This window comes from Bubalus kerabau, chromosome 4 (genome assembly GCF_029407905.1).
Source record: "Bubalus kerabau isolate K-KA32 ecotype Philippines breed swamp buffalo chromosome 4, PCC_UOA_SB_1v2, whole genome shotgun sequence".
In the NCBI taxonomy this organism is placed as follows: Eukaryota; Metazoa; Chordata; class Mammalia; order Artiodactyla; family Bovidae; genus Bubalus; species Bubalus kerabau.
This window is the reverse complement of record NC_073627.1, coordinates 151,743,647-151,768,277: the sequence shown is the minus strand read 5'-3', so window position 1 is coordinate 151,768,277 and position 24,631 is coordinate 151,743,647. Positions and strand designations below refer to the sequence as shown.

Here is a 24,631-nt window from a genome sequence, read left to right as displayed (position 1 = left end):
GGGAGGCTGCAGCGGTGGTCCAAGATGAGGAGATTACAGATAGATAGGTGGAAGCATGAAGAGGCTCCTGTGAGCACACACTGATAAACCGTCCCCTGCACCTGAGAAGAGCCCCCAGACTGTCACAGAGGCCTCACCAGACTTGGAGTGAGACCTGCCACGTGGTGAATATGGTATAGTGTGATGGGAGTCCATCCCATGCCCCTCCGAGATGTAGGCCCACAGTGCCTCCTCCAAAGGTCCATGGCCTCTGTGACCTCATGACCATGGAGTTCCATGAAGCAGCTCTTTCTCCTCCATTAGATTTAGTATTGAGGACAAAAAGACGGGAAATTAGATTAAAAAGGATCTAGAGTGAAATGTTGCCTGTTTTGATTGCTGTGGGTACCCCCAAAGCAGACCCAATCCTGGGGAAAGTCAGGTAGGAGGACATAGGACATGGATCACACATAACAAGAGCTTCCCCAAAACAGGCTGCCAATCTCTAATTTCTCACTGTTGAGAGATGTGGGGGTCAATGAAATATTTTCCTTTCTTTCTCCTCTCAAAAAACAGCAGTGCCCATGTGAAAGTAAATAGGTCCCAGGACTGAGGGAACCAGGGCTGGATAGAGACTGTGGCAGCCTGGAGAGCCGGCTCACTGAGAAGATACCTCATCTCATCCCAGGTTGAAGTGTGGCCCTGGGGTTTTCAGGGTTTTCCAATAAAGCCAAGAATTTGGATTCTCTTGTGAAATGCCCTGATCTAAAATTCTGGGTAAGGAATTAGAAATTCTTACACTATGTCCAGGCAGTGTGCAGGACAAACAAGGGCTGTGATGAAACAATGCCAGCTGGGTCAAACGGTGTTGGTATGAGCTAGGAGGCCTCCCCATCTGCAGACCCCATTGCTTAGAGGTGTTAGATCAACAAGAGGACACCTTCAGGCTGTATTTGGAGATGGGGCCTTTGGTAGATGATTAAGTTTAGATGAGGTCATGGTCATGGGGTGGGAGAGGGGATCATGATGAAATTACAGCCCTAATAAGACAGACATCAGAGAACTTGCTCTTTCTTTTTGCCATGTGAGGACAGCGAGAAGGTGGCTGTCTACAAGCCAGGAATCAAATCCATCAGCACCTTGATCTTGGACTTCGAGCCTCCAGATGGTTAGAGTAAATGTCTGCTGTTTAAGCTGTCTAGTCTACAATACTTTGTTATAGCAGCCCCAGCTGACAGAGCTTGAATGAATGAATGAACAATCAAATGAGCGATGCTAACACTGAGAGCTAACACTGAACTGTACCACGTCTTGTTCTGAGCACTTTATGTAGAGTGATTTGATCCCCATGATCCCCAAGGAGACAAGTTTTGTCAGTGACCTCATTTTACAGATGGGGAAACTGAGGCACAGGGTACTGTATAACTTACTAGCAATCATCAAGCTAGTAAGGGGCAGGCCTGTATAGCTCTCAGCAGAGCCTCTGTCTTCCTGGGGGCAGGTGGGTGAGTGTGCATACTGATGATGCTTGGCCCACCCTGTGCTTGCCATGCCCTAAACTGCTGGTTCCTCAGGCATCTTCTGGGAATGCCCACACTCACCATTTTCCGAATGGCAGCGTTGGAGTGGTTGGCAGCTGTGGAGATGAGCTCCAAGGACCCTGCAGAAAGACGACAGAATCTAGCTACAGGGCACCTGATGGCTCCGCAGGTCTTTCCCCCATGAGGCTGAGTGCCAGGCTCTGCCCTGCGCCTGTCCTTTCCCATGGCTGTACCAGGTGCTCATTAGAACTGGCCCAGGGTGGGGCAGTGCAAGCTGGCAGACGTGTCCCATTTGCTGGGGGTCTGCCAAGGCTGGTGTCCCATTCCCCTGTGCAGATCCTGCCCCATGCTGCCCATCAGCTGCTGCCCATGCACCAGGCGCAGCCTTGCCAGCCCCACAAGGTCCTCCACGAGCCCTAAGCTCTGCCAGCACTTAGCAGTTCCCTCCACAGGAATATCATCCTCTCCTCGCACTGCAGTGGGGGCAGGGGAGGTTTTCCCTTACACTCACTCAGTCGCTTCCTGTTTAGGGGTGAGTTGGAACTCTTTCCTTCTGTCTCTGTCTCTGTCTCTCTATCTCTGCCTCTTTGTCTTTATCTTTCTGCCTGTTTGTCTCTCTCGATGTGGGTTTTCAGCAGGAGCCCCAACTCCCACCGCCCAGGCCAGCTCACTCTCTGCATCCTTCCAGTCTGGCGCGTCCTCTGGGAGCCTCTTCAGATAGTCCTTGAGCAGCAGCTCATAGCGGGGGACCCTCTGCACGGGCTCCAGCATGTGGTGCTGCAGGGTCAGGTTTCCGCACAGCTCCTGCTTCTGTGGGGTAGACAGAGGAGGTGTGGGGCACCCATGGGCAGGCATGCGGCTCCCAGGCACACTCCACACTTCCAGCTTCTGCAGCCCCCAGAAGGCTGCCTGGAGAACCCACAATCAACCAACTGCAGGCCACATCTTACACAGAGGAAACTGAGGCTTGGAGAGGTTGAACAATGGAGTGAGGAGCTGCACCCCAGGCAGGCCTGCTCTAGACCCAGTGCTGGCACTTTTATATACATCCTCGTTGGAGACTGTTCTGTGCGGACAGCTGGGAGGGCCCAGCTGCAAGTGAGCGGGAGAGGGTGTAGGGGTGGCAGGTAAAAGGGGAAAAGGAAGCACTCAGAATCAGAGATATCCTCTCTAGGGAGAGATGAGGATGCTGAGAGATGCAGGCAGATACAGGACTCTATACTAAGAAATCATGAGTGATGTGATTACAGTGGGATCTGAGGAAAACCCAGAAAGTTATCAAGGGGCCACCCCAAATCTGAACCTGTCCTTCAAAGCCTTGGCACAGAGGGCTCAGTGCCCATTAACTCTCCAGGGTACAGTGAGGAATGTAGCTGCACGTATGCATGTGTGAACATGTGTGTGTACACATGTGTTACATATGTGCATATATGCATGTGGGTGCAGGTGGCTCATACTTAAAATATTTTTAAAAGAATTACTTTATTTAAAATTGGTGAATGTGGCCAATTAAAACCCTCAAATTTTGTATGGAAAACAAAATCTTAAATAAAGTTAAAAAATAAAACATCAATGGGGAAAAATAATTTGCAACACATTTGACAGTTAGCAGCTGACATTCTTAACATGTAAAATCTGCGTAAATTAGTAAAAAAAAGACCAACAGGGCAGTAGACAACAGTAACCAGAGCTGTGAACAGTCCGTTTGCAGAAAAAGAGAAAAAAAAATTGATGCAACATTTTCCTAAGTGTTTGCACCAGCCACTGAGGGATGCTCTGGAGGGAGACTGGCACTTGGATTCTGGTCCTATTGAATAATAGTTTGTGATGGCATGATTGCACAAACTTTTTGAGCCACAGTTTCCTCTTCCATGAAATGAAAATGATGATTTTTCTCTTGGAGTTATTTTAAAGATCAAAGCATTAATAGAGCATCTGGACACATCCCACAATTTTACTGATTTCCTCCATGTTGAAATACAAACCCATCACTGTGCCCATGAAGCAGAGGTGGGGCCACCTACCTGGATGCTTTGGACAGTGTCTTTAAATACAGGTGAGCGCTGGGTCCAGGTGCTCACCAGCTCCATAGCCCGGTCAAAGTTCTTGACATATTCACCATACATCTTGAGGAACGGGGCCAACTTCTGCAGGATGTCTCCAAGTCGGGGGTTCACATCCCTTCACCAGGGAATGAGATCATCACACACATAGTTCCAGTGAAGGGCCAGGGTGGGACAGGGACTTCACAGGGAGCCATGGGACAATGGCCTGACTCCCAAGTCTGTGTGATGGTGGGCAAACTGGTCACCCTCTCTAAGCCTTACTTTCCTCTCCTGTATCACATGGGATGGAAAATAGTGTGTTGCCTAGAGGATCATGTGAAGTACTTCAACAGTGCAGTCACAGAACCATTGCTCAAAACCAGGAGCTGTTAGTAATAATGGAACCACCTGATGAGCCACAGTTATCGAAGAGAACCAAGAAAACCCCATTATACTTCTATATGAGCAACAATTAGGAACATAGGATGATCTAATTCTGGCAATATCATGGGAAAGCAGCACTGTGTAATAATGAGTGGTTTGGACAGGGATTTAGAAATAAATTTAAAGGAACCAAAAATATATGAATATATTAGACTTTAGAACTGTGGGGGATTTATCCTAAAGAAATAATCCAAAAGAAGAAAAAAAGGCACAGGCAAACAGTCATCCTCTGCAGCATTACTAGGAATGGGCTTTCAAAGGCAGAGGGGAAGCCCCTGGACTCCTGCACCATTATTACACAAGGAGTGTTTGTGTACTGACAGTCTCTTCAGGGCCTTGAGGGGCAAAGTCATTTCTAGCAGGTGTGCGCTGCATTAGCCAGAAAGGCAATCCAGCCCTGAGCTTTAACCTCATGGCCTTGCACACAGTATAACCTGCTCTGCAAGTGGAGCGTGTCCTTCAAAATATTTACAAATTGACCTGGATGCTTGCTGAGCCTTGCAGGTGCAGGGACACCCCCCAATCAAGCCCCTGGCCCCTGGTCTCTGTGTTCTCTCTGGCCTGGCTCTAGCTTAGAGAGTGGACTCTTGGGGACACCACATGCCTTGCAGCTGAGCTGTCCCTCTCCTACAAATAAATGGAAGCAGCAGAGGGACAGAGGGACAGCTCTCTGGGGACACTCACGAGAGAGAAAAACATCTCATTTTTTAAAGCAGAGGTGCAGTATATACTAGGAGGGAAAATAAACCCATAAGCATGGTCTATTCACTGGTGTTTGTAGACATCAATCCTCATTTAAATTCCACAAAGCCCTGGTTTGGTGGTTTTAGTTGTTAAGTCATGTCTGACTCTTGCGACCCCATGGACTGTAGCCCACCAGGCTTCTCTGTCCATGGGATTTCCCAGACAAGAATACTGGAGTGTTTTGCCAATTCCTTCTCCAGGGGCTCTTTCTGACCTATCAGTCAAATCCACATCTCACGCACTGCAGTCTCCTGAATTGCAGGCAGATTTTTCACTGACTGAGCCACCAGGGAATTCCAAACAATTCTATTTACAGTAGCACCTGCTCAATGTGCTCGGTCACATCTGACTCTTTTGCGACCCTGTGGACTCTAGCCTGCCAGGCTCCCCTGTCCATGGAATTCTCAAGGCAAGTATACTGGAGTGGGTAGCCAATCCCTTCTCCAGGGGATCTTCCCAACCCAGGGATTGAACCCAGGCCTCCTGCATTGCAGGCAAATTCTTTACAGTTGAGCAATCAGGGAAGTCCTGAAGGAAATGGCAACCCACTCCGGTATTCTTGCTTGGGGAAGTCCATGGACAGAGAAGCCTGGTGGGCTACAGTCCATGGGTTTGCAAACAGCTGGACACAACTGAGCAACTAACAAAGCCCTGAGCAGGTATTAAAGTCTCTTTCATAGCTCAGTCGGTTAAAAAATCTGCCTGCAATACAGGAGACCTGGGTTCGATTCCTGGGTTGGGAAGATCCCCTGGAGAAGGAAATGGCAATCCACTCCAGTATTCTTGCCTGAAAAATCCCATGGACAGAGGAACCTGGTGGGCTACAGTCCATGGGGTCGCAAGGGTCGGACATGACTCAGCGACTAAACCACCACCACCAATTTGCAGATGAAGAAGCTAAGACACTGAGAGGCCATGGGGTCAGGGTTGGCCCAGGACCCTGCAAAAGAGAGCCTAGGACCCTAGGAGAAAGGTTTCCCAGGTAGCCCCTGGTTTGGGGGCATGCAAACCCCAGATTTAAAGGCTGCTTGGCAGGGAATATGCAACAAAACACTGCAACAGGATCACCATGACCTTCAATCTCCAAAGGCATAGGAATCAAACTCCCAGGGAAATGTTGGCCCCTCCACTTTCCCAGGCACCCTGAGTTGCACTTACCACTCATTCGTGATCCGCGCCTGCAGCTCAGGCAGGAGGAACTGCCCGTGGAAGCGATAGATGGAGGAGATGTTAGAGAAGATGCCTGTGGTGACTTCTGAAGGGATCCCTGCTTCTGTCAGCCCGGTGCAGAAAACCTAGGCATGGGGAAGCCCTTGCAGTGGTCACTAAATGTGGGTCACTGCAAATGGTTACAGTCCTGCTTCTGCTACAAACATGGGAGCTCAGGAGAGGCTGCCATTGCCTTATGTTTTCTTAATGAAACTTCTGCTTCATCAAACTGCCTTAAAGAACCTTATGGTCTTAAAGCAAGCTTACTGATGGCCAAGAATTGGGAGTGAGGCAGCAACAGTCCCCTCTAGACTGAGACAGACCATCTTTCTTCCATCTGCCTTTCATGGGAAATGGATGATCCTGATTTCCTTTCTCTGCTTTGCGAGCTACAAAGAGAAGCAGCACCTGTCAAAACCTGGTTTCTATTGGAGTTTTACTTCCTGTGCTCATAAACCCCATGTTGCCAGGTAAAGAGGGAGAGTGCCACCCACTGTCATAGGGCTTTACATGCTCAGATAATTTAACTGCCTTGAAGAAAAACCCCCAAGGTGACTAGACAAGACCTTTGCCCCAGAGCCACAAGTTATGAAAGCAAAAACTAAAAATTTCTGGAGGAGATTTAAATATATCCAAGTTTTAGTATTCGTGTCAGTCATATTCCAACTGCAAGGCCTAGCCAATGCTAAGATAGAAAGCTTGCCCCTGAAACTGCCCACTGAAACTCTGGAAGTAGACAAAGGCAGGCTCCAAGCCAGGAGGGTTACCTGGTCTAGCAGGTGCAGCCGCTTCACATAGGTCTCCTCCGTGTGCAGGAGCTCCTGGGCGATGTGGAGCAACTTCTGAGGTTCAGAGCACTGTGAAGAGAAGAGCTATAACTCACCTAGGGACGGTGAGTTTGGGGGAGGCAGCATCTGACACTGCATACCAGGGATGACCACAGGCCCCCAAAGATCAGAGGAAGCTGCTGGAACTGGGATGTGAGGCTCAGTTCTCACAGATGGAATTTCCAGGGAGGTTTCTGGGGGAGACAGAATAATTTTTACCAATCCCCTCAAATCTTCTGCAGCCAAGAGAAAACTCTATCCTCCCAGGGCTTTGACTGCAGAACAGCTACAATAGCCACATCAAAATATACTGTGGAATGACATCATCAAGATGGCAAATCAGAAAGCTACAAGCCCACCCAATAGACACATGAAAAGATGCCCAACATCATTAACTGTTACAGAAAAGCAAATCAAAACTATAATAAGGGTATCACCTCACACTGGTCAGAGTGGTCACCAGTCATTAAAAAGTCTACAAATAAGAATATTAGAGAGGGTGTGGAGAAAAGGGAACTCTCCTATACTATTGGTGGGGATATACATTGATGTAGCCAATATGGAGATTCCTCAAAAAACCAAAATAGAGTTGCCATATGATCTTATAATCCCACTCCTGGGCATATGCCCAGAGAAAACTATAATTAAAAAAGGTACATGTACCCCAGTGTTTATTGCAGCACTGTTTAAAATAGCCAAGACACAGAAACAACCTAAATGTTCATCCACAGATAAATGAATAAAGAAGATGTGGTGCATATATACAAGGGAATATTGCTCAGCCATTAAAAAGAGTGACATAATGCCATTTGCAGCAACATGGGCTAGATATTATCATACTAAGTGAAGTAAGTCGGACAGAGAAAGGCCATGCGATATCACTTATATGCTTAGTTGCTCAGTCACGTCCGACTCTTTGCAGCCTTATGGACTGTAGCCCACCAGGCTCCTCTGTCCATGAGGACTCTCCAGGCAAGAATACCGGAGTGGGTTGCCATGCCCTCCTCCAGGGATATCGCTTATATGTGGAATATAAAATACGACACAAATGGTGCTCGCTTCGGCAGCACATATACTAAAATTGGAACGATACAGAGAAGATTAGCCTGGCCCCTGCGCAAGGATGACACGCAAATTCGTGAAGCGTTCCATATTTTTTCTAATGAGGTGGATGAAACTGGAGCCTATTATACAGAGTGAAGTAAGCCAGAAAGAAAAACACCAATACAATATACTAACGCATATATATAGAATTTAGAAAGATGGTAACAATAACCCTGTGTACGAGACAGCAAAAGAGACACTGATGTATGGATCAGTCTTATGGACTCTGTGGGAGAGGGAGAGGGTGGGGAGATTTGGGAGAATGGCATTGAAACATGTATAATATCATGTATGAAACGAGTCGCCAGTCCAGGTTCGATGCACGATACTGGATGCTTGGGGCTGGTGCACTGGGACAACCCAGAGGGAGGGTATAGGGAGGGAGGAGGAAAGAGGGTTCAGGATGGGGAACACAGGTATACCTGTGGCGGATTCATTTCGATATTTGGCAAAACTAATACAATATTGTAAAGTTTAAAAATAAAATTAAAAAAAATATGACACAAATGAACTTATCTATGAAACAAAAGCAAACTCACAGAATTAGTGAACAGACTTGTGATTGTCAAGGAGAAGGGTGAGGTGTGGGAGGGATGGACCGGGAGTTTGGGATTAGCAAATGCAAACTACTATATATAGAATGGATAAACAACAAGGTTCTCGTGTGTAGGGAACTATATCCAATATCCTGTGATAAACCATAATGGAAAACATATTTTAAAAAATGTGTATATATATATATATATATACTTATATATAAATGCATAACCGAATCACTTTACTATACAGTAAAAATTAACATAACATTGAAAATCAGCTATGCTTCAAGAAAATAAATTTACAAAAAAGAAAGCTCCAGGCCCTCCTTCTCCTACATAGACATGGAGTTAACAATATACAAACAAGAATACCTCTGTGAAATCTCAGCTGAGAAACTATGGCTTCCAAGCCATTTTAAAACTAAGAAGAGATTCTATCAAGCAGTGAATGAAAACTGGTGTTTGGAACACCCTTTTACGTTCCTCCCCCAAGCAAAATAGGATGGCACGACTGGGAGGAACTCCCCCTCCCCATGATGCTCCTCCCTCAGGATGAAAACAAAGGAGTGAGCTGTACATCCAGTGTTCTGTCTCTTCTGGAAGTTTCCTGAGGGATGGTTTCTGTCTTGCCAGACTTGGAATGCTATCATGAGCAGTGCCAGAGTTTCAAAGACACTGAAAACTGAGGCAAGAAGCATGTTAGAGCTGATGGTCTGCAGGCAGATGCCAGAGGAGCAAGAGATCAGACAAAGTTTACTAAGTTTTAGAACTTCTAGCCTGACTGGTTAAGATTTTTCCCTGCACAAAGCCAGCATGTGAAGACTGGAGAGGTGGTTGATTTTCAGATGCCCAAATTCCAGCAAAATATTACAAAGAAATAGGGAAACGTGGTGTGATTAAAGGAACAAAATAAAATTCCAGAAACCAACCCTAAAGAAGCATAGATCTATGAGCTGCCTATAAAAAAATATTAAATACTGTCATATAGATGCTCAATGAGCTAAAAAAAAAAAGGAACACAAATAGACAACTAAGTGAAATTGGGAAAGTGATGCATGAACTAAATGAAAATATCATTAAAGAGATAGAAACTATAAAAAAGACCCAAACAGAAATTCTAGAGCTGAACATTTCAATAATTAGACTAAAAAATTCAATCTAGGTCATTTGAAAGTCAGAGAAACAAAAAGAAAAACAATGAAGAAAAGCAAAGAGAGCCTAAGAAGTTTATGGAATACTATCAAATTGACCATATATGCATTATGGGAGTCCCAGAAGAAGAGAGTAAAAGGAGCAGAGAGTTTACTTGATGAATTTTTGGCTGAAAATGTCTCCCAAATGAAATGGATACAAATTCAAGAATCTCATAGAACTCCAACTAGGACAAACCCAAAGAACCACAGTGGGACCTATTATTAAAAAAGGTGGGGAGGGGGGCAGTGGGATATCATATTTAAAGTGCTAAAGATGAAAAAAAAAACAAAAAAACTGTGAAGCAAGAATACCTTATTCAACAAAGTGGTTCTTCAAAAGTGAAGAATAAAGACTTTCCCAAATAAGTGAAAGATAAAGAGTTCATTATCACTAGACTTGCTATACAAGAAATGCTGAAAGAAGTCCTTTAAGTTGTGAAAAGATGGTAGATAGCAACATGAAGTTATACAAGAATGTAAAGTTCTTCAATAAAAATAAATGCATGAACAAATATGATATAATAACCTATACTGTCATAATTTTTGGTACAAAATAACACAAAAAGGACAAAACTTTTAAAAACTCTAAATCTATGTGAAAGGGCATACTGTACATATAAACATGTAATTTGTGATAACACATAGAACATCTGGTAGGGACAGCTGTAAAGCAGAGTTTTTGTTTACCATTGAAGTAAGTTTTTACCAGCTTAAAATACAATGCTATAACTTTAAATATTTTATGTAATTGCAATAGAAAAAATATATAGAATATACACAAGGGGCAATGAGAAAGGAATCAAGGCATATTATTACAAAAATATCAGTTAAACTTAAAAGAGGAAAGCAGTAAGAGATGGACAAAAAAGTTACAAAGCATATAGAAAATAATGAAAAAGGCAATAGTGAGTTCGTCCATATCAGTAATTTCTTTAAATGTAAATGATTTAAACTCCCCAATCAAGAGATATGGATTGGTTGAACAGATTTTAAAAAAAATAGCATTCAGTTATATGCTACCCACAAGAAACTCAGGCTTCCAAGGTGGCTCAGTAGTAAAGAATCAACCTGCCAAAGCAGCAGATGCAGGAGAGGAGAGCTTGATCCCTGGGTTGGGAAGATCTGGAGGAGGAAATGGCAACCCACTCCAATATTCTTGCCTGGAAAATTCCATGGACAGAGGAACATGGCAGGCTACAGTCCATGGAGTCACAAAGAATCAAACATAACTGAGTGACTAAACACACAGAAGAAACTCACTTTAGACTTAAGGATATACATAGGCTGTAACTGAAAGATGTAAAAAGATATTTCATGGAAATGGTCAACAAATAGATCAGGAGTGGCCTACTTACATCAGACAAAATGGACTTTAAATAAAAAACCTTACACAATACAAAGACATTATATAATGATAAAAGGATCAATTCACCAAGAAGATAGAAAAATTATAAATATGCATTAAACCTCACGGTGGGGGTGGTTTACTTGCTAAGTCATGTCCGACTCCTGTAGCCCCATAGACTGTAGGCAACCAGGCTCCTCTGTCCATGGGATTCTCCAGGCAAGAATACTGGAGTGGGTTGCCATTTCCTCCTCCAGGGGATCTTTCCAAACCAGGAATCGAACCTGGGTCTCCTGCATTGTAGGCAGGTTCTTTATCTCATAACACCTAAATATATGAAGCAAACTTCGACAGATTAGAAGAAAGAAGCTGATTACAGCAAAATAGCAGTAGAAGACTTCAGTACTCTACTTTCAATACTGGATAGGACATGCAAAATATCAATAAAGAAGCAAGGGATTTGAACAACAGTGTCCGAATGAACCTAACAGACATATGTAGAGCACTCCATCTAATAATGGCAGAACATACATTCTTCTCAAGTGCACATGGAAACCCTCAAGATCAGACCATGTGTTAGGCCACAAAACAAATATTAACAAATTGAAGAAGATTGAAATCATATGAAATATCTTTTCCAATCACACCAGAATGAAACTAGAAATCAATAGCACAGGAAAACCTGGAAAATCCACAGATTTCTGGAAATTAGATAGTACACTCTTAAACAACAGTCAAAGAAGTCACAAAGGAAATTAGAAAATAGCTTGAGACAAATGAAAATGAAAACACAACATATCAAAGCTTATGGAATGGGGTAAAAGCAGTGCTAAGAGGGGCATTTATAGCTGTAAATGCATACATGTATAAGGAGGACAGATCTCAAATCAACAACCTAACTTTGTACCTCAGGATTAGAAAAATAACACACTAAACTCAAGGGAGTCAGAAGGAAGTAACTAACAGATTAGAGCAGAGATAAACGGAACAGAGAGTAGAAATACATTTAAAAAAACAACAAAACTAAGAATTGTTTTTTGAAAAGGTGAACAAAATTGACAAACCAAAAAAATGAGAGAGAAATCAAATAAATAAAATGAAAGAGGAAACATTACAACCGATACCCCAGAATACAAAGAATCATAGAGACAGACAATTAAATGCGAACAGTTGAATAAACTAGAAGACACAGATAAATTCCTAGAAACACAACCTACCAAGACTGAATCAGGAAGAAATAGAAAATATGCAGAGACCAATAACAAATAAGGAGGTTAAATAAACAATAAAGAAACTTCCCAACAAAGAAAAGCCCAGGACCAGATGGTTTCACTGGGAAATTAACACCAATTGTTCTCAAATTTTTCCAAAAAATTCCAAAAATGAGGAACACTGCCTAACTCATTCTACAAGACCAATATTATCTTAATACCAAAGTTTTGGGGCCTTGCTGACCCTGGAGATACTGTCCCTCCCAGGATACACTGATTCCTAGAGATATAAAGAATTCACCAGCAAGACAAAAAGTGTCTTTCAACCAACCCATCCAGAGCCCACATCCAACCATCTTCTTTCCTGAATCACACAGGATCAGGTATGAGGTATCCAGGGACAGCCCCTGTACACAGAGCCCACTGAAATTATTCAGACTGGCCAATCTTAAGCCTGCTTATTCTGTCTCACCCATCCATCTCATCAGAAATCACAATAAAGACTCTACTGTAACTTAAATAGTACTTGTACATCAACTATACTTCAATTAAAAAAAAATCATTACGTGATTAAAAAAAGATTCTTGCTCACAATTTCCACCCCCTCTGTCTCCTGACCCACCCTGGTGAGTTTCTCTCTGGTTCTCCTTGGTATCATGTGCCCCCTCTTTTCATGAGCTATGAGTAATAAACTGTCTTTACACAGAAGTCATTTCCTGATTTGTTGGCTTTGTCATTTCTGAATAATAATAAAACCTAGATTAAAATATGTCCCCAGCCCACTTGCTGAGACTTTGGCTTACAACAGCATAGGCCCGTGGCTGCCGTTTGCCCACAAACCTGCCTCTTGATGCAGCCATGTTTGTCAATACCACCTCCAACCAAAGGCCACCTGTGCTTCTCTTGAGACCTAGTCACTTGCAGCTTACCTATGCTGTTCTCCTCCCATGCACATGCAGTCCCTCTAAGCCAGGGCTATCAGCTTTACTCCCATGTCCCCATGAGTCCCAGTGCAGAGCCCAGAGCCCCAAATGCTAAAGGGACACAGATGAGCTTTCTCTAACACTGAGCCACATGCATGAGCATACCTGCTTCCCTGGGCCATCTGCATGGGGCTCTACTCCCATGCCTGGGCTCCCTTCCTGCCTCTGTACACCCCATGTGCAACACTAGTGTTTTCCCATTCATAAAACAACATGATAACCATGCTGCCTTCTTCATGAGGGCTCTGCAAGGCAGGCAGCAAGCACTGGTGAACAGAGCTGGTGGCAGCGCTGTTTCCATTAAGACTGGGCCACTGTGTGGCCATGGAACTGAGGCTTAGGAGTGAGATCATTGCCTGATGTGTTGGGGAGACCCCTGCTTGCATGGTCCTGCCCTCGGGCCTGCCCACCAACCCATTGCGGGGGCTTCTTTGAGAGTGGTGTTTGAGTGTGCACCCTGCTACTGGCACCAGTAAGTGATGTAAGTAAGTGATGGCCCTATGGACCTCCAATACCCTCAGAGGAGGGCCCTGCAGCCCCTGACACCTGGTACAGGAAGGTGACCTACCTTGGCTGGATCCATGTCAACCTTAGAAGGGTTGTTCTCGGGGTCTGGCTCCTCACTGCTCCCCTCGCCTGCATCGCTATCAGCCTCCTCCTGTGGAGACTTGCCGCCCAGGGCTGTCCCCGGGTGTGGCCCTTTGATGATGGTACCTGGGCCCGCCTCACCGCTGTCCTCACAGAAGTGCTCGCCGACCACGCTGCAGGACGGGCTGTCTATCCCGCTGTCCCGGTTAGGGATCTTAGAGCTGCTGGCCTCACCCACTGAGCTCATGTCCCCAGCAGAGGCCTGGCTGCCAGGGCTCCCAGAGGCAAGCTCCCCGTAGTGAGTTCCAGGCCCGACAGGGAGGGCTGGGAGCTTCCCTGGGTCTGTGCTTGGTTGCTCCAGGGAGGCATTATTAGGCCCAGCGTCTGGCTCCTCCATGGTGGCACTGGGGGCCGGGGGTGTTGAGGACCCCCTTTCTGGCTCCATTCTCAAAGCTGAGTTCTCTGACCTCTGTGAGGGGCTGGCTGGGGGCTTCCTGTCAGGGAGAAATGAGTGCAGTCAATGCCAGCTGGGCTGTGGACCAGCCCCCAGGGAGGGCCCTCTGGAGAAAGTCAACACGCAGCTGCACTTGAGCACCCCTGTCAGCCTCAGCTGGTTTCAGGCAATGGCAAATACAAAGCATTTTATTTTAAAAGTTAATTTCTTCATAAAGAAAGAAGGAAGAGAGAGAGGGATGGAAGGAGGGAGAGAGGGAGAAAGAGAGAAAAAGAGACAAAGGAAGGAAGGAGGAAGAAAGGAAAGAAAAAAGAGAGGGTGAAATAAAAAGGAGAGGGAGGAATGAATCCTGTAGCACGAAGCTACCTGCTCCTCGATGAATTAGAAATAAACGCATAAAATGATGGCAGTAGCCATCTTGGGCACAGTGGATCTGGTCTGCACCCTGCTCTGGCATCCGTGACACTATCCTCAAGGTAGCTCTGAGGTGAGGCAGGATCCTCATCAGGACCCTCCCTCAATATCACTGTAGATATGCTGCCTGACAGGTGACCTGACACTTTCCAGAGACCCAGGGGCTGAGGAGCCTGGATCTTGGTCCCAAATTCCTCCTGCTGCTGCGTTTACGCACTGGGGCTGTTTCATGCTCTCACATGGTGCCTCTTCTGGAAAACCTTGTGGAGGAAACGCCCCTTCGAGTGTCAGTCAGTCAAGTGTCAGACCTGCACAGAGAGGGTCAAAGGTGAGACTAGACTGCAGGAGACTGAGATCCCCCCAAATCTTCTACTTGAAGCCACAGTGGAGCTGCAGAGAAGGCAGGGACCAGGAACAGCAGCCACTTATTCCTGGGCAACAGGTGGGTTACCTGAGGCTGGCAGACTCCACAGGGCACTGAGGTGAAGGGCGGGTGACAGGCTCCCTGCCGGCTGCTTTCTGGGTCCTTTGGGTTGGTCAGCCGAGGCCTTGCACGAGACTGAGACGGGGCAGGATTTGCTGAAAATCTTTTTCTTGCCCAGCAGTTTTGAAGTGGAGCAGTTCAGGAGGTTCTAAAAAAAAAAAAGTGAAAGAGAACATCAACCACCTCCTCCACTGGCACTTAGAGCAACCTGGGTGACAGACCTAGTTCTCTGGGGAGAAGATGGAAGGGCAGCTTCAGGCCACCGCTCAGTGCAGGGGACCCCTGAGCAGGTCGTAGAGGTCTATGGGTAGATGGAGCACGGCTGATTCCCTGGCCCCCAGCCCAAGGAAACATGTACGACAACGGCCGTGGCATATAGCAGCTTCTACTGCTGCTGCTATGGCTGCTAAGTCGCTTCAGTCGTGTCCGACTCTGTGCGACCCCATAGACAGCAGCCCACCAGGCTCCTCCGTCCATGGGATTTTCCAGGCAAGAGTATTGAAGTGGCTTGCCATTGCCTCTGCTGCTGCTGCTGCTAAGTCACTTCAGTCGTGTCCGACTCTGTGCGACCCCATAGACGGCAGCCCACCAGGCTCCCCCATCCCTGGGATTCTCCAGGCAAGAATACTGGAGTGGGTTGCCATTTCCTTCTCCAGTGCATGAAAGTGAAAAGTGAAAGTAAAGTCGCTCAGTCGTGTCCGACTAGTAGCGACCCCATGGACTGCAGCCTACCAGGGTCCTCCATCCATGAGATTTTCCAGACAAGAGTACTGGAGTGGCTTGCCATTGCCTCTAGGGCTGGCTTAAAACTGGGGCCACAATTGAGCTTGTCCCCAGCCATGCCATGACTCAGGGAGAAAGGGTCCCTTCGAGTGTGCAGTGCCATCATGACTGAGGGGACCCAGCAGGCCCTCCCAGACACACGCACTCCCTGTGCTCACAGTCACAATCAACTCTGCTGTCAGTGGCTTCTTCACACATTGCCTTCCTCCCTCACTAAACAAAATAAAGAACCATCAGTGGACGCACAGGTCCCCCTCCCCTCCAGACACACAATCAAAAAGGTCTCCTGAAGCCTGACCCTTGGCCACCCATGTAACAGAAGGGCCTCCTGGCAGAGTGTGCTCAGAACAGAAGTGTGACCCACCTCTGCACGTACATGGCCTTGAGGGCTGGTGAGGCCCCAGGAGCCAAGCAAAGATCCAGCCCCTGTGGGTCTCCTGCCCTCCTGTCTCCCAGTGTAATCAGACTTCTTCTGAGTCAAGTGACTCCAAAATCAGTGCAGGGTGCACATTTAGTATTGCTACTGCCACATTCCTCAAGAACTTAATGGAGAGGAATATCAATATTTCTAAACAGAAAATGCATGCTTTGCTGCATTCTTCTCATAGCACAGAAGATAATCTCCAGTTGCCAGAAATCAGACATGACACAGCAGTAAAAATATGCCAGATGGAATTCAGGCCACACACTCAGCTTTGGCATGTCTAGTGCAGCCATCCGGTGCCAGGTTGAGCCTGCTGCAATCACACCTCAGGGCCTCCTGCTTCTGGTCAAGACTGAATAAACTGGAGCTACTCTCTCACCTGAAACAACTAAATCATGGATAAAGCACACGAAACAGCAGTTTGAGACACCTTACACCAGGCAGCAAAGGGCAGTGCTTCTGAAAGTGCAAACATGTGCAGTGAGCCCTCCGTCACCCCAACTTCCTGACTGGAGAAGGGGATCCCAGGTCGACCCCTGAGTGAGGAGACAGAGCTGGGCATCCAGGAACCCCAAAGCAGCTGGACGTCACAGGGTAGAGGGCTAGAGAGAGAGCTGCAGTGAGGGAACACGGAGACTGACGAGGGCCCTCGGGATAGCTCAGTGCATGTGCAAGGGAACTACAAGACTTGAGAGAGAACTACCTGAGAGGATCAAAGGGAACGTCAACTCAGGCTCACACGAGGCAGGGAGTAAGCCTGTTTCCACCAGCCAGATTGAAAACCCCAATATCCACAGGGACTTAGATAACTTGGAAGGGTCTTGCCTCAGTGTGGGTGCATAATTAGCCCCACAGTGAGCTCTACTCACGTCCCACCTAACGAACACTGATGAATTTTAACAGAAAAGTCCCTCTGTTTACACGCAACTTAACAGCATCACTAAACAATGCTCCAGGACAATTATAGAAGCACAGACATATTCAGAATCCAGTAAGGTGAAATTTACAGTGTCTGGCATCCAACCAAAAATTACCAGACATAGAGGGCAGGAATACACAACCCACAGAGAGGAGGAAAAGTCAATGAATTGAAGTTGACCCATATCTGATACAGATGCTAGAATTAGCAGACAAGGTCTTTAAGGCAGAAGCAGTACCTGCTTTATATTCAAAAGGTCAGCAGAGACATGGAAAATAAAAAAAGATACATATACAATTTCTAAAGATGGAAACCACAAGATGTGAGATCAAAACCCCCTGGAAGGGACTGATGGCAGATTAGACATTAAAGAAGAAAAATTAGTGAGTTTGGAGAGACTATAGAAGCTTTCTAAAATGAAAGAGAGAGAATGAATTGTGAGATGCAGAAAAACTATGAACAGCATAATATGTGTGTAACCAGAATACATATGTGGAGTGTTAAAAAAGGAGTGAGCTTGAAAAATACTTGAGAAAAAAAATGACCAAAGTTGATATCAATTCTACACAAACCTTTGGATCACTGAGGGGAAAAGGGAATACTTCTCAATAATAAGGATGAATCTAGAAAAAATTATTTCAAGTGGAAAAAGACAAAGGAAAAGGTGCCTACTTGTTTTTCCATTTACATAGAATTCTAGGAAATGTACCCTAACATGTGATGCCAGACAGCAGACCAGGATGTTGCCTGGAAGGAGGGATAGGTGTGGTGTGGGGGTTACAATGGAACACAAGGAAGCCTTGCAGAGTTCACAGATGTGCTCATCACATGTGTGTGTGTTTGTGGATGTTGAAACATCCAATTGTACACCTTAAACATATGCAGTTAGTTATATGTTGACTATACTTCAGGGAAGGTGATACCTCTGAGTTACACAGACTTGGTGAGTTGCTAACACTCACCAGTGTCATTTTCCTTGTTACAGAAGGGACAATGAACTATGCAGAGGACAGTGGTAAGGGGTGTGGCAGGCCCAGAGCCTGGGGAGGCTGCAGCAGCCTGGCTTCCCTGGATCCCCGTCAAGGGGAGGAATTGTACCCTTCCTCTGGAGGTCCTTCAGGCGTGGTCATCTTATCTTCCAAGGGTTTTTGTGCAAGGGCAGCTGATCAAGGCTTGGCCAGACTGGGAAACCCAGGGCTCGGCATAAAGATGTCCTCCAGGGAGCAGAGTACCTGGTGGAGGGCAGTTCTGGCTGCAGAAGAGCTGAGACCACCCTCTAATCTGACTTAGGAAGCTGCAGGGTACAGCCCGCAGCCTCAGCTGGTCTCCCTTTCTAAGGCCAAGGTGAGCACAGGACAGGCCAGTCCAGTTATAGCCTCCCCTCCTCACAGCTCAGAGGAGCGGAGGGCTGACGGAGGGTTAGGGTCGAGGACGCACACGTGCAAGGGTGCCCACCACACACACACATGTAAACACACACACTTACACACATGCACATGCACACACAGACACACATAAACATACATCCAATTACACACACACACATACTCCATGTGCCTGGGGACATGCTGAGCGCTTTTGTATGCTTGCTCAGTTGTAGTCACCAAGGTGGGTGACATTCCATGTCTCAGACAAGGATGCCAAAGCTGATCCTGGCCATGTGGCCTAGGGGAATCAGCACCCAGGAGCTGAGTCTACCAGACATGCTGCTCTGAACCCCCTGGACTGGGTTCCAGGCTCATTCTGACATGCCCAAGGCCAAAGATGTAAAACCATGCAGGAGCCAAGGAGCATTTGTCATTTCTGTCTTCCCAGCCACTCACCTCTCTCTTCGAAGCCCCAAGCTCTCTTAGCTGAGAGAGCCCAGCTACTGAACTCAGCCCAGGGCCCAGGGCCTCTGACACCCAAGGCTGCCACCAGCCAGTATCAAAGGCCCCAAACCTGGGACCAGGAGAGGTGTGGGGACTGGAGAAGTACAGAGAAATTAAATGTGCCCCACTACCGAGTGCATTGTGCAGCCAATGGATAGGGTGGCAGGAGGGGTGTGGTCCCTGCCCTGGAGTCCCCAGACTGCTTGGCAGCTGCCTGAGACAGGCAAGGATAGTCCTGCAGATGGGCCACAATTCTGCTCCACCTGACGCTGGATGTCCCCACTATGGATGCAGTGCAGGAGCTCCCACTAAAATCAACACTATGCCCATCTCACTTGCTGCCTGTCACCTGGTACCTTGGAGGCTCCAGGTGGGCAGGGATCTCCACAGCTTTGTCACTGACATGGCTTAGTAGCCCCAGAACATGGGGCCCCAGCTGACAGCTATCAGCAGCCATCAGAGGTATGAGCCTGAGAGGAAGCCTTTGAAACAGTTCTAGCCCTGACTGGCTACAGTCCCAGAGAAACCCTGAATAAGGGCCACTGGAATGCACCCCACCAGTCCCAGAATCATGAGAAATAGTGCTCAGTGGGGTGGTTGGTTACGTGAAGGAGGTAATCCAAATAGTACTGAAAGCACCATGGGGCAATACCAGAAACTGCTATGCTGCACACACCTACATGCAGGTTGCAGGCTGGGGAACAAGGCTGCAGAAACCTACAAGGCTCTATCAGCAGTGACAAAAGTCTGGTTGTGCAGGCCCTGCCAGATGCAACAGTCGATGGCATGTCTGCAAAGCTGCTCCATGACCCAGAGGTGCCTGCACTCCAGTGTTAGGATCCAGAAGCACAATACTTGTCTTGGGGCCTCAGCCTAGGAAGTGCTCTGGCTGGTACAGTCTGTGGTCTCCATCCTGTGTGCTGAGAACCCAGACATGGACACAGACACTGGGGTGCCATACGCTTCAAAATTCAGTGGGGGTCAATGAGACTTCAAGGCAGGATGGGGCTAGCAGAGCGAGGAGGAAAGGAGACTGGTCAACAGCACTGGACCCAACTACAGTCCCACAAAGGTTCTTAAAGCTCAAGGCAGCACACAACACTCTACCTCCAATGGCTATGTCATTGCTTTTTAGGGGTCCTAACAGACAAAGATGGGCAGGACACCTCACCAGGCTGATGACCTTCAGCGATTAGCATCACCTGAAGCTCCTAGTTCCCCATCACAGGGCCTGCTCAGCTACAGTAGGAGTTGGCAAAATCACACAATGAGCCCAGTAGTGATGACATGTGCCCAGAGCTGAGTTGACAGAAGTTCAGGGAAAGCAAATCCAAGAACGCACTGGGTACAGTGTAAGGAGCTGTGACTAGAAGGCCCACATGCAGAGCTGCGTTGTATGCAGGCAGGTGTGTCTGGGAAACAGATCACTGTGATGTTTCTTTCTTTCTCTCTTCTTTGGCCGTGCTGCATGGCATGAGGGATTTTAGTTCACCAACCCGGGCTCCAAACCATGCCCCCTGCAGTGAAAGCGTGGAGTCTTAACCACTGGACTGCCAGGGAAGTCCCTGTACTGCTTCAACTTAATCTTTTTGCTTATGTATATATTTACTATTCTTCTTTATTTCCTTTTTTTTTCTATTTTTAAATTTTTATGCTTATTTCTGATTCATATTTTGTTTCTGTTTTTATTTTTATCTAGAAGGAGAACAAGTATAAATATTACAGACACTATGCATTGCCATACATGAAAAGCAACTACAGAAATACAATCACAACCTTGGAAATAAAAAGTAAAATCCTTTCTTGCATAGGCAGCTAGATGTATGATAAAGCAAGTAGAATCTCAGGAGTGAGCACTGCAAAATTATTGGAGCTTTGCTGTATTTTTTAAATGTTTTGTAATAAAGTTTTTTGGGAAAAGAGTTTATCCCTACAGCATTCAAGATCCCTAGGCCCACACTCAGGGTGAGGCAACAGGGGCTCCTTGTTCCATTCTGACCTCTCCCATGGGGCACCCTGGGCTCACTAAATATTCCTCTCTACTTTTGATTGTGTTTAAAATTTTTATCTAAAAAAGCAATGAATCAAAATAGATAAGAACTTTCCAACAGCTTCCAGTTGATACTGAAAACCCTAACACAGACATGACTCTGCCTCTCCCTCCACACTGAGGCACTTCGGGGGCCTTTGCAAGGCCCTCCCTCTGGAGGAACAGCCTAGCCCAGCTCCCTGCGCTCATTCCCTGCTCTGTGATAGACCTTCCTCAGAAGAGAACCCCCTCCTCCATAGCTCCCACCTGCCAGGCTCACCCACACCTCCCCACTCCACTCCCCACTGGCTGCAGACCACACAGGTGGAAATCTTACCTCCTTCGTGTGGTCTGCCACCTGGCAAACAGCAGGGCTCAGTAAGCATGTTCAGTGAGTAAGTGAATAGATGAATTTGAATCAGCACGTCAGTTTTATTTCCTTCTAATATGTACTTTTACATAGCCCTACAAAAATATGCTTTAGTCAAGTCCAAATTTTTGAAAATATAAAATGCAAATCAAGATTACAGAAGGTCAAACCCCATCTCCTACCGTCCGTCACTTGACAGCCCCACATCATCTCATCTAACTGCACAATGACCCTGTCAGGTAATTACAGTGAAACAGAGGCCTAGACAGTGGATTCACCCCCCACAAAGCCGCATGGCTGTACCAGCAAGAGCTCTGTGTCCTGGGCACCAAGGGGCTCCAAGTAGCCCCCACAAAACCCCGTAGAACTGATGTACAAGGTAGGTTACCATCCACTTCACTGGGAACCTAGACAACCAGTCATCACCACCACACACAGGGGCTCAGACAGGGGACAAGAACCCAGACATAGGAAACAGCATCCTAGATAGAGGGAACAATATCTCAGACAGAGACAGCAGTATCACAGGCAGAGGGACCAGTGTCCCAGAAGGGACAAAGGAAGGGCACAAAGCAAACAAGAGTGAGTCATGCCATCTGAAGAGGTGGCAGTGTGCCTAGGTGTGTGAGCCCAGAGGGGAGGGGACAGGATGTGGGGGTTGGAGCCAGGATGGATCTCATAGCTGTAGGCAGCCAGGGGTCATGCAGGTGAGCGACACCCCATTCAGGTTTGGGTTTCACATCTGTGCTATGGTCAATACTGCTTGAAGGTTACATTTTTACTCCCAGACTCATCCCCTTTTCCATGGACCTGTTTCCTCATCTGTCAGTGGGGTCATCAGAGCCCACCTGGAGCAGATGGCAAGGATGCAGCAAGACAAGTGCTCCTGGCACTTGACCATGATCCTGGGGTGCTCCTGGAGACTCTTCTGTGATCACTGTTCTGAGTCCAGCAACAACCCCCACCCTAGGCTCTTAAGGGGCTCAGGGCAGAAAGGCCTCACCTTTCCTCTGGGGCCTTGCTCAACACCTCATCTCAGCTCTAAACTCAACAGACCTACTGCAGTCTAGGCTTCTGTGTGTGCAGAGCATACAGTCCTGTCCAGCTTTGGGGGCCACTGCATATTTGGAGGTGCTGGTTTTGTGTGGAAACAGACGTCAGCGCAAGTTGCGGAACCAGGGCCTTGGCCTCCTGCAACTACCCAGCCGAAGACAAACCACTTCCTCCCCTCAGCACCCAGCCCCACCCAGCCCCAGGGCCACTTGCCAATCAAATTTTCAGGCTCCAAAGGTTTGAGTTTGGGCCCAGCTTGTCAGCTTACAGTCCATGGTCTGGGGCAAGTGATGGGCCTAAGTTTCTCTGTGGCCCTCAGCTTCCTCTCCTAAAAGAGTGGTGGAGCAAAGTCACCGTGGGATTTGTCTGAGGACTAGTGTGAGTAACAGCAGAGCTTCCCTGAGCACACCCAGCCTCCCAGGGCTGTGCTCACCTCTGGAGCCTGGCACCACTCAGATCTCACTTCACATACGAGAAAGTTGAGTGGTAGAATCAGTGGCCCATAGTCACAGAGCTGGGGGAGGGACTGCAAGCCAAATGTCCCCGTGGGCCATGAACATCACCAGGATCCAAGCTACCTGCTGCCGCATACTCCTCGGTTCCCTCCTCCAGTGCAAACCCCAGACCCATCTTTCCACCTCCCAGGGGGAATCCACAGCACCTCACTGACCCTGAGAAACTGTAAACGGGCTGATGGTCTGCAATCAGAGGGACTCCACACTGCAAACGCCACAGGGTCCTGGGAGCCAAGTGCTCTGGGTACAGCTGTGCCCTAGAACATGCCCCCTCAGTATAACCAGCACAAACACCGCTGCCTCTGGTACCCCATGGCTGCCCATCACCCTCCCCGAGGTCAAGGTGGCCTGGCTACCTCCCTGAGGTCAAGGTGGCCTGGCCACCACCCTGCACTCTCTGGGCACAGAATGAGGTTCTGAAGAGGCCCTGACAGGCTCAGTCTTCCCTCCTAGCAGCCCATCATAGACAGGCCCTGTCAGGTCCTAAAATGCAGATTGCAGAGGAATCTTCTGAAGCCCCACAGTCTCTAGGGACTGTGTTTGGGACCACTTATCCCTCCTCCAAAGGTCCAGTCTATTCGGGGACCCCAGCCCTCAAGTTCATCTTTGCTAGAGTCTAAACTGCCACAGGACACTCAACAGTGTGCTCACTCACTGCTCAACGACTTGCTACAAATCATGCCAGAGGCACCACAGGAAGACAAAAGGGACACAAGACACCGCTCGGCGCCACCACGGCAGCTTCCTGCCTTAGAGACATCCGACCCCAAATGACTACTGCTCTGAACTTTCCCTGACCCCAAAGTGCCCCTTACGGGACCAGCAGAGGCTCTCTGGGCTGGCGAAGACCCCAGAGCCAGCACCACTCACCTGTCTTCTGTGGCGCACGTACTTCTCTCCAGGACTGACTTCAGGCAGCAGCAAAACACAACTTCCTTTTGCTGGTTTTCGCAATATGGGTCACTAAACGACAGTGCATTTGCATTTCCGCACTGGTTCTTCCCTTGCCTCACATGCAAAGATACAGCCCCAACCGGCTGGAATGCTGTCCGAGGACCAGGCGATGCTGGCCACAAGGTGGCCTGTGGTGGTTTAAAGTTTAACAGACTGCTCTGCGTGCCCCAAGTGGTTCCGGATGTGGAGGCTACAGCCGTCCTTCCTCTGCCTCTATCTGTTTTTCTAAGCAGACTTCCAGGTGCCCGTCTCTCAGACCTTCAGAGAGGGGGCACCCAGTGGGTATCCAGTGGGTTCAGTGCCTGAGTTGGAGAAGGCAATGGCACCCCACTCCAGTACTCTTGCCTGGAAAATCCCATGGATGGAGGAGCATGGTAGGCTGCAGTCCATGGGGTCGCTAAGGGTCGGACACGACTGAGCAACTTCACTTTCACTTTTCACTTTCATGCATTGGAGAAGGAAATGGCAACTCACTCCAGTGTTCTTGCCTGGAGAATCCCAGGGACGGGAGAGCCAGGCGGGCTGCTGTCTATGGGGTCGCACAGAGTCGGACACGACTGAAGTGACTTAGCAGCAGCAGCAGCAGTGCCTGAGTAGTGGGGTTGGCTC

At 47.6% G+C, this 24,631-nt stretch overlaps 1 protein-coding gene and 1 non-coding gene across 2 annotated transcripts in view; one reads left to right on the top strand and one right to left on the bottom strand.

The window, feature by feature from the left end:
• The window catches only part of FGD3 (FYVE, RhoGEF and PH domain containing 3), a 42,278-nt gene extending 18,312 nt beyond the window's left edge, over window positions 1-23,966 (bottom strand). The window contains exons 1-8 of the mRNA XM_055579067.1: window positions 23,939-23,966; window positions 15,072-15,252; window positions 13,733-14,246; window positions 6,730-6,819; window positions 5,912-6,048; window positions 3,545-3,701; window positions 2,192-2,330; window positions 1,581-1,639 (exon numbers count right to left, since the gene is read on the bottom strand). Of these exons, the coding sequence (XP_055435042.1) occupies window positions 1,581-1,639; window positions 2,192-2,330; window positions 3,545-3,701; window positions 5,912-6,048; window positions 6,730-6,819; window positions 13,733-14,197 (1,047 nt within the window). The 5' untranslated portion in view covers window positions 14,198-14,246; window positions 15,072-15,252; window positions 23,939-23,966. The remainder of the gene's footprint in view (window positions 1-1,580; window positions 1,640-2,191; window positions 2,331-3,544; window positions 3,702-5,911; window positions 6,049-6,729; window positions 6,820-13,732; window positions 14,247-15,071; window positions 15,253-23,938) is intronic.
• On the top strand, window positions 7,841-7,947 carry LOC129651848 (U6 spliceosomal RNA). The gene has a single exon (XR_008714355.1). It is a non-coding gene; the product is annotated as a U6 spliceosomal RNA (small nuclear RNA).
• Window positions 23,967-24,631: the final 665 nt, after the last annotated feature.